This window comes from Cuculus canorus, chromosome Z (assembly GCF_017976375.1).
Source record: "Cuculus canorus isolate bCucCan1 chromosome Z, bCucCan1.pri, whole genome shotgun sequence".
NCBI lineage: Eukaryota > Metazoa > Chordata > Aves > Cuculiformes > Cuculidae > Cuculus > Cuculus canorus.
This window is the reverse complement of record NC_071441.1, coordinates 39,847,021-39,857,270: the sequence shown is the minus strand read 5'-3', so window position 1 is coordinate 39,857,270 and position 10,250 is coordinate 39,847,021. Positions and strand designations below refer to the sequence as shown.

The 10,250-nt window shown below is 43.8% G+C and overlaps 1 protein-coding gene across 9 annotated transcripts in view; it reads left to right on the top strand.

Annotated features, from left to right (window-relative positions):
- Window positions 1-3,301: 3,301 nt before the first annotated feature.
- Window positions 3,302-10,250, top strand: part of NTRK2 (neurotrophic receptor tyrosine kinase 2) — a 204,582-nt gene continuing 197,633 nt past the window's right edge. For 3 of the 9 annotated variants that reach the window (XM_054053745.1, XM_054053744.1, XM_054053747.1), the window contains exon 1: window positions 3,311-3,895. In XM_054053745.1, the coding sequence (XP_053909720.1) occupies window positions 3,687-3,895 (209 nt within the window). In that variant the 5' untranslated portion in view covers window positions 3,311-3,686. Of the gene's footprint in view, window positions 3,896-10,250 lie in introns of all 9 variants that reach the window. The other 6 variants (XM_054053741.1, XM_054053742.1, XM_009561637.2 and 3 more) reach the window with 6 other exon arrangements.

The window sequence follows — 10,250 nt, the reverse complement described above, 5'->3', positions numbered from 1 at the left end:
CACTGATGAAAGCCAGTTTTTTCAATTTTGACTCAAGAGTTCCTATTTTCTATCCCTCTTATCACACTTTATGGCTTTGTCATATTTTCAAGTCTTTGTTCTAGTTTTACTACCTTCAGGATGATGTGTGCTCTCATTGCACTACCAGAAAGGTACTTGTCTCTAGTGGTTTACTTGGAGCTTTCCCTTAAGTAGTAGTTCACGGGAAGTATTCAAGCAGTTCTTTCCTACTTCCTTTAATCTGCAAGAAAAGTGTGGAAGAACGGTGTTAACTTTATAAACAAAATTATTTTAACTAGAAATAAAATCACAGCAATTCTCTGTAGAGCTATCCTGTTGTAAACCCAGAGTTAAAAGACTCAAAGCATCTATATGCACCTATTGAAAGAGACGTTCTTTCACCCAATATGGTACCAATGGTATTTCTTGGTGGAGCATTCCCTAGCTTTCATACTGGCAATTTTGGTGGCCCTACAACACTTAACTTTCAGTTTACTTTTGTCCCGCATGCTACCCCAAATCTATTCTGATAAAATACTAACCTTAGGGAGAAATTAGATTTTTTAATAGAATTTGTTGGTTTACCAACATGTTTTCATATCCAGTCATTTTTGGCATTGTCACACAGAAATTTAAGATGGTAAGTCCCAATCCTTCCAGAAATTATTGTTGTTCAACTCAGTAACACTCCTGTGAGAGGTATTTCTGAGTTGTAAAAAATACAGACTGATGCATACAACAGGTGATAATGCCCCTTTCCAGTGTATGCTCTAGCATTATTTAATACTTAGATGCAGCCTCAGGAGTTCAAGGTCTTATTTACAGAGCTTGTACATTATTGTACATCTCCTCCAACATTATTGAATTATCTAATTAGCCAGTCTGATTCAACTGCAAGGTTTCATCCAAAACTTCTTTACAACTTCTCAATTTCCCAGAACAGAAGAGAAAAAGAGACATAAGACATTCGTGAAGTAATAAAATCCAGTATGTGCCCATATAAGACTGGGCAACTGTGAGCTTATTATCATAAAAACACCAAGAGAATTATGATGAGTATTTATTGTTTTAAAGAGCTGATATCTTTGCATTCATCCAGGACAGAAAGGGGGAATTAAGCATGTTTTTCAAAGTTGAAAGCAGATGTGGCTAGAGAACAGTAATGCAGGTCATGCAGCAACATCCAGGGTTTCAAGATTCTACTTCTCTTTGGCATTAGAGACCTTTCTCCAGTTTTTTTTTTTTAAATGGGATAATAGTGCAGTTTATGCTATTAATTTTTCTGTCTCTTTTTCTCCTAAACACTTTCTTCCAAATGTTTTAAAAACTCCAAATGTTTTAAAAACTCCAAATGTTTTGCCTTTAGAAAATTGTTCTATGAAATTTTACTCTACTTACTATCCTCCTATAAATGTTTCTGCTTAGAGAAATACTTTATTTTAACAATATTAGTGCCCCCTTCCCCAATTTTGTATTACTTGTAGACCAAACTCCTTGTATTTGAATAATGTTTCTTGTGGCCCATCCATGTTTTTATGCCGATTGATGTGGCTTTGTTATTCCATGGGACTCTCTCGATCTCTGTGTTTTATCTAGAAACAACGAAGTGCTGAACTTGGTAAGGAGGAAATATATTCTGAATAGAAGAAATGTATCTCTGTAACAACTTCCCTTAAATAGCAAATAAACTTGGTTTAAATATGACTGCATGATGGACCATAACTTTCAATGATGTTTCTTTAACTAGTCCTCACTCATTGCCTTATAGGGAGGCATAAATCAGTTTCAGGTATTGCTATGACTTTCATAGTGGAATGCTTTTGTAAGTGAAATCAACCCTGCCTGTGACTATGCCTGGCCTACAAATGCACCCAGAAAGAACTGGATTTTTCTGCAGCATGAGGAAATGCAAAAAGAACAAAGTGTGCTTTCAACTGAAAAGTACTGTGCCAAATAGATTGTGGAGTACTTTCTAACAATGTACCGACTACTCGCTTTGTACCTTAGTAATAAAAAATTCCGTAACCTTTCTTTCTTTAATTCATCTTGATTGACTTATTTCAAAATACTCAGCCCTAGTAATTAGGTAAGAAGAAAACGTCACCATCTGTGGATAGAGTGGTAAAGAGATAATTAAACAGTCTGCCAACACGAAGCAAGGACTGACTGTCATTTACAGGGACAGAAGGAACACGATCTAAGAAATGGCAAGAGAAGAACATAATTACTAGGCCCAGTTTCCCCAATCAGCTGCTCTTCGCACTTGCAGGTGTGTCACTTGACAGGCTGACAGAGTTGGGGTTGTTCAGTCTGGAGAAGAGAAGGCTTCCAGGAGATCTTGCAGCGACCTTCCAGTACCTGAAGGGGCTACTGGAAAACTGGGGAGGGACTGTTCACAAAGACTTGCTGTGATAGGACAAGGGGCAATGTCTATAAACTAGACACAAGGAGGAATTTCTTCACAGTGAGGGTGGTGAGGCACTGGCACAGGCTGCCCAGGGAAGCTGTGGCTGCCCCATCCCTGTAGGTGTTCAAGGCCACGTTGGATGGGGCCTGATCTTAGTGGGATGTGTCCCTGCCCATGGTAGGAGTGTTGGAACAGCATGATCTCCAAGGTCCCTTCCAACCCAAACTATTCTATGAGACTATGTGATACACTTATCTAAGCCAGACCTGACACAGCACCAGTGCATGGAAATGGTATCTCCTTGTCTGCCAAGCGGACACCTTAGTGGTCCACACCGCGTTCGGAGATTAATTAAACCTCCCCGCTAATCACCGCCCCCCGCGGGCGCGGTGCACGGCGGCGGCGGGACGCGCGGTGGCGCCTGCGGAGCGCGCAGCACTGCGGCGGGGGCAGCGCTGCGGAAAACCCGCACGGGGTGGGGAGAGGAGGAAAGGAAAGAGCAAAACATCCCCGAGGTGTTAAGGGAAGGACGAGGCGTTTTGGGAAAACGGTCAATGCGTTCTAGGGTCGCTCATCCGCCGCCTCTTGCAGCATCCCGCTGGTCGCCCAGTGGCGAGGTCCCGCCCCGGCGCGGCTGCCCGCTGCCTCTGGGCAAGGTGTCCCCGCTCGCCCGTGTGCGTGCGTGTGTGCCTGAAGGCTCAGGCGCAGACTGCCGATTGGTATCTCCTGTTCGGAACCCTCCCTTCTCTCCCCCTTCCCCCCCTCCTTCTCTTGTTGCTTTTGTCTTTTTTTTTTTTTTTTTTTTTTTTTTTTTTTTTTTTTGATTTCAGGCTCATTTTGTGGAGTTTCTGCCCCTCTCTGCGTCAGCCCCACGTCACTTTGCCGGCAGCTCCCCGGCTTGGGCTGGAAGCGAGAGCCGGGGCTGCTTTATTATCAGCTAAGAGGGAGGAGGAGACGGTGCGTAAAGCGGCGAGAGCGCGGCGCCCCGAGCCCCGCCGCCGGCCCTCTCCCCCCGCGCCCCCGCAGGTGGGAGCGCAGCCCCCGCCGCTCCGCGCCTGCCGCAGCACCAGCGGGAGCCGCCGCGGGGGCAGGCGGCGCCGCTCGCCCGCCCGCGGGGGACAGGTGCTCGCCCCCCGTCCTTCGAGCCGCCCCGCTCCCCGTGCGGGCGACTCCCGGCGCGCCCATGTAAGCCCCGTTCTGCGGGAGGCTGCGCGCCCTCCGCGGGAGCGCCCGGGCGGGAGGAGGCGGCCGGGGCAGCGCTGGAGTGAGCGGGGGCGGCATGGTGTCCTGGCGGCGGAGGCCGGGGCCCGGCCTGGCGCGGCTCTGGGGCTTGTGCTGCCTGGTGCTGGGCTGCTGGAGGGGCGCGCTGGGCTGCCCCGCGTCCTGCCGCTGCAGCTCCTGGAGGATCTGGTGCGCGGAGCCGGCGCCGGGCATCGCCTCCTTCCCCGTGCCGCAGCGGAGCGCCGAGGGCGACAATGTCACCGAGATGTGAGTACGGCCCCGGGAGCGCTGCGGGAGGGGGACGGCTCCGCGGGAAGATGCGGCCGGGAGCCCGCTGCGGTTTAATTCCGACGCCACTTCCCAGAGATGCCGCTGCGAGACCGTTTAGATGATGAGGATGATGATGAATCCCAATTGCGGGCGATGCGGTTCCCGTGGTGCGGGGGTCGCGCACCGTCCCGACCTCTCCGGCCCTTCGGGAGAAAGGGGGGGTCATCCTCCTCTTTTTTTGCTTTCCCTCCCTCCGTTATTCTCGAGAACCGAGAGCTTTGGTGGGTAGCTTCCCTTCCTCCCCCAGATCTCTCCTATACTAATTTTTCTATTTTTTTAACATTAAAAAAAAAAAAAACCACACCAAAGGAAAACAAAAAAAAAAAAGGAGGGGATGCGGCAGATTCTGGTGGAAGAGGCAGCAAACTATCTTCCCTGCCGTAGTTATAGCCATGCGAGTGTGCTTTGCCCTTCTCGGTAAGGTGGCTCAAAGGAGGAAATACGGAGCCTGCGGTGGAATGAGTATCGTTCTACCTCTAAGGAGGTGCTGGAGGATTAAGAAACCGTCATTAATAGTGGGGAAGGTGCAAAAAAGTTGTGGTTTGTGTTTTTTTGCCCCTCTCCTACCCATGCATCGCTTCCGTTCTCCTTTGCCTGCAGTTGATATTTGGGGAGGGAGCTGTGTTCGTGTTCAATCCTGCATCGTCTCCCAGCTCTGCCCTCTGTCGTGTCCACATACGTTGCCTGAGAAAAGCTGCAAAGGCTCTTACTGAGCAAAAAAATCTTGGATGTAGGACTCGTATATGATAGCTCTGGGGGAAGAAAAACACCTTCTAAAGCTGTCCTGTCCATTTCTCTTATTTCCTAGTCCCTATTGCTTCTCGATTGTTTCCCATTGCATTCTTAATGTAAAAGCTACCAGAATATTTTCCCCGAATCTGTACAATTTTCTCACCGTTTGCGTTCTCCACGCTTCTTGTCTTTTTCCTAGTTTTCTTTAGAAATGATGTAAAAATACAGTGAAATAGTGTGATTTTAGGTTAAATTCTAGTCTTTGGGCTACCTTTCTGCAGTTTACTGAAGTCAGCTTGCTGCGTTTCCCTCTGTATGTTAGGGAAAAAAAAGCTGGAGGTGTTTTTTTCTACTACTTGCATATGGCTTACCTTTGGTAAATTTTTAGGATGTAAGGTAAAGAAATAATCTTTCTGAGTTGTTACTGCAGTTACTGTTTCAGATGTTTGTTTAATATTCCGTGGATTGCTTCATTAAAAAAAATGCTTTGAGCTATGCATCACTGCTCATTTTCATAGGCGTTGATAGCCTCATTATCCCATACTTTAAATTTGGAGGTAACAGAGCAAATTCCTCCTAGAATTTAAACTGTTTAAAAGAACAGGGAAGAAAACACATACATAATTGCATATTTCAGCAATGAAAACATATCCAGTCATTTTGCATTGATGCTTTTGGTTTTCATTTTCCTGTGCTTTTTGAGCATCACTGTCTTTACAGTCCTTTTCAGTTTTTACTGTATCATACTGTGACATTGCATGTTGTTATGTTTGGTGATCTAAAAATAATTTTGAGTCATGGATTTCTCAAGAGGTGCTGTTGCACATATTTAAGATGGCCTTTTCATGCGTAGTTTCAACATAAAACACAGAGGCCCTTTAATTCGTTTATAGACATAAATTAAAAATTGGACTGCAGTAGCTGTCACGTTATTTCATCGTGGGAGCTCAGCAAATGGTAGATATGTAGGGAAGCGGTTTTAATGTAGTAGACACAGATTGTGGAAGTATAACACTGCAGGTCTTGCTTTATTCGAGCTAACAAACAGATTTAAGAGGCTGGGGCATTGCATTTTACTTGGGAAGCTTCAGACCTGTTGTTTGGTATTTTTTTTTATGTGCTCTGTAGATTCCAGAGCAAAATTTAATTGAAGTCTGATGAAATACTGTTGGTATAGGTAGAGTGAGAAGAGCATAAGACAATTTCTGGTAGTTTATTCCCATGTATTTCTTTAGTGTCCGTTGAAGCCAGTCTTTCATTAGTTGCTTATGTCCTGCTCTTGAGGCGAGTGGATCCCGCAGTCCTAGGCAAAACATCCACAGGCACCTGGGGCGCGTGGGCAGAGTCAAGATTGTCACTTGAGTCATGTGCACTGGGGTGTCGGTGTGACATGCATAACTATAGAGAAAAGAGCGGGCTCAGCAGTCCATTTTCCCATGAGTGTGTGAAACCCATGGTGGTGCAGAGGGTTGGCTGCAGGCCAGGTAGATGGCACTGAGCAGGCAGGGTGTGGGTGGACAGCCAGGGTTTCCCTTGGCTCCAGGAGGTGGGAGAGAAAGCTGGGGTGGTGCTAGTAGGAATACCAGAGCTGCGATCCCACTCATTGGGCAGTCTTCACCACTTGATAGCCAGGTGCTTCAGCTCTGCTTTGGCCCGTAGGTGAATTGTGGTTTACAGCTTAATAAACATGCTTCTCCCAATCCAGCTATTTCTTGATTTCAGATTGGGTCCACCATCCAAATCTAGCAAGAGAAGCAGAAAGACAGCCAGAGCACTCTGCATCAGCCCTATGAGGGCCTGCTGCTGAATCTTGGTGTGGGAAGCCATAAGAATATTTATGCCTGGTGCCTTTCTTAGTCATCTTCCTAGCTGTTTTTGCATAGTTTTCTGTTAAGGTGAATGAAAAGCAGATTCTGAAAATCCTCTCTCTCTAAACGAGATTTTAGATTTGCCCAGTTGTCTAGGGTGCTGATGTGGGCTGGCCTTTATCTGGAAAGCTTGTGCCAGTGCTAAGATTGCTTATCATAACAGAGCTTAAACGTAGTCATTGCTTGCTGGTTTTGATGTTCTTAGAGATAAATTGAACTCGGAAGCGAATATCATGCATTAAAATCGTGATACTAGTCATTGAAGCTTATGTTAAGAGCCGAGGACCAAGAGTGGTGAAAGCAAAATGGCTATATAAGTGTTGTTAAATCCATGCATTGTAGGCACAGTAGCAAATAAGTAGTCCTTGTCGAGATCACTCAAGCAAGAATAGGATAGTGAATGAGTCATTTTTAAAGTGTTCAGGACTTCTTATAAAAGGACTGGTCTAATATTTTCTCATTAACTGAAATGCATTGTTAGTAGATCTCATCATATATGACTCTTCAAAGACTTTGATTTCAAAGTGTCTTCTTAGATTGCAAGTATACTCCTGGCCTAGTTTCACAGTTCTGGTATTGAGTCATTAATATGTTGATTTATTATTATTCAGGTGGATGGGGTTTGAAATAAATTGTTGTATTTCAGGAAGAAGTGCTTGCCAACGAGTAGTAGGTGACTTTTAAACTGTTGCCTATTAAAAGAGAGGTGATTGTGTATTGCGTACATTTCAAAACCACAAAATAAATTTCTAATGCAGTTATATAAAGCACTCTAGAATTGTTAATAAATAAGACAAGATAAGTAATTTATAGAGTAAATTATTTAACAAGTCATGAGAGCTTGTGCTAAAAAAAAACGCAAGTTTAAATTCATGTGAAGCTCAGAGCTGTTGGTATTTTTGGATCTCTTTCATTTTAGATTTCTAGGCTATTGTAGATTTAATATAATATGAGACTGTCCACAAGGCTTCTCAACCCCTTGCCCCTTCCTCCTCAAAATGACTTTTGGCTGTGCAGCTTTGCATTGCTCGGCTGGATTAAAAAGTTATTTCTGGTGACTTGGAATTGGACAATAAAACACGAAGCACCATGCAGAAATTATTAGAGATTTTAGATGGTAGTGGTGTAATTCCTGCTATTTCCCCCTCCCCTCCTTTTATTTTTCTGGGTAATTGGATAGGGCGAGTGAACCTTTTGTAGTGCTTGTTTTAGTCCTCCTCCTTTAAATTGGAGAACTGAGGGGGCTCCTGAGGGTCTTCACTGGGGCTCTCTCTGATGGGCTGAGAGGAAACAGCTGATGCTGGAGGAGGGCAGTGTCCTTCAGGAGTCAGTCAGTGTCAGACTGCTGGAGTACTGCTGCTCCGTCTGTGTCTTTGATCACTCTGGGGTCTTAAGGGGCATTTGGGACTTATGTAGTAAAATAAAAGCCATTTTGATGAATTAAAGGATTTGTTCTTAATACATTGTTTTCAAGAAACTTCCCAACTAATGAGAAAGGAGAGGGCTCATCAGTCCAGCCTGTGGTATCTTCAGGACGGCATTTTCTAGATTTCACAGATTCCATTATTTTTATGCTGACACTGTAAGAGAGGACGTAGTTTAGCAATATTCTAGAAACCAAATCATTGTAAAGCAAAAGAGAGGCGCTCCCTCCCCTTATTAGTTTTGGGTTGTGGTTCTCTCTGTCCTGTGTTTGCATCTGTTGTTGCAAGAATGTTTAACAATATGTTAATGAAGGTGGCCATCCAGATATCCTTGCCCAAGCTGGATGTAGCATGGAATGAAGAGTAAAGAAAGATGAAAAACAGAGCAGAGAAGTCTAAAATTGTGTTAATGCCTTATTTATGTTAAATGTATATTTAGCTTGTTGCATCGAAAAAACTCCTGTCTTTAAAAACTGTCCTTTAAAAAGTGAAGCACTGATTTGATAGATTTATTAATTTACATGCATTTCAAATGGGGAAGTAAATTCATAGGGGTTTGAAAGCCTCTACTGCCAGGGATAGGAATACGCTTGGTTACTAGACACTGTTTGCTGAGATTTCTTCATCCAAATGTATGTAGGCACATAGCTGCTATTAAAGTCAAATATAATCAGGATGCACCTCAATTCATACTCAATTACGAGCCTGTCTTTTTAGAAACTGCATAAAGCAAACCAAACTACTCCCCTTCTTGAAATATGCATATGGAGATCCTGTTTCCTAAATAGCTACTGTTAACCATAACATTGAACAAGCTTAATGGACTTAGGAAAGGTGCCATGCTATGCCATGAAAATTCTGTTGCGAACATGCTTCTTTAAAATTGTTATTTCTTGGAAGAAAATGACCTGCATTAAGTGTTGATCATCCACAGTAGTTACGGGTGAAACATAAACGTATTTAATACCAATCCAGCTATTCTTGTTTATGGCTTGTTTTGTCATCAGTGTCATACATTCTTGAAGATCAGATTTCCGGTAAATATTCTCTGATTCCTAGACAAGGCCTGAAGAAATGAGATTCTTTCCCAGGAGTAAGAGAAGGAAGAGCAATGTCCACGGCCCAGAGCTTTTATGGAGCCAGTTTAAGAGATTGTAATTTCTGAACAGTGCCACTAACCAGCATTTTTCTAAGCCTGCCGATCCTGGTCCAGTAAAGGACTTAAAAGCCTTTTATTTATTTTGGGGAAAAGATGAGGCTGAGGTTCTTGTCTTGTTAAAGTCAGTGGCAAAACTGGATGGAATTACCATTTCACCAGGATAGAGTAATTTGGAGGACAACTGAAGGATGAAAAATCTTTGTTTTAAGTTTGGAAGAGAAGGGGCCTGTATACCTTTATTTGATGTGGTTTTGGCTTGCAGTTTTTCTTGGATCTCATGTGTTGTCTTGTGTGTGAAGACTAAATATGTTGAGGCAAGAGGCGGTTAAGATGGAGTATTTCAGAGGAGTCTTTTACGAAGTTTTAGGTAATTCTGTATTGAAATGAAGCTGCACCTCCATGTGCAACACGGTAGCAGCTGCAGTCACTGCCGGAGCTTGTGCTGGATCCATGGAGGATACCTGATTCACTGCATGCAGTTGTCTGATGTATAAATAAAAGAAGGGTTGTGTACTAATCAAAGTTACTCCATTGCTGAAACAGAAAACAATGAAATGGCAACACTTCTAAGCCGCTTATGGAAGAGTCTGTCAACAGAGCTCTGTTTGGGCCTGGACAAGTTACCTATTTTTCCTCTTGTTTTGACATTTGAACCAAAAGAACTCTTCCACTTCAGATTTAAATTAAATTGTTTTTACCTTTTTTTATTTCCTAACCATAGATGTAAAATAATTAGGGCCATATTTGGCAGATGTCCTGTGAAGCGTGGATGTCCCACATTGCAAAATCAAACACTGTATTCCATATGAAGAGTGTATAGGACGTGACTTTTCCCATTTTTTTTTGAAACAACGGTCTGATTTTCTGAATGCCAGACGGCACACCAAGCATATGTGGATAAATCATATGCACATACTGAGTTTGTCAGACTTACAGGGCATGGACTGTGAGACTTTTCACAGCATGTGCTGTGGGTGTGATGTGCTGGGCTTGGTAACCGTATCTGTGACTGTCCAGGCCTCAAGATTTAAAATCTGACATCTCCCTACGAACACTGTAGCAAAGGCACTTAACTCAGCTGGCTACTCTCCTGACAGCAATGGGCAGTT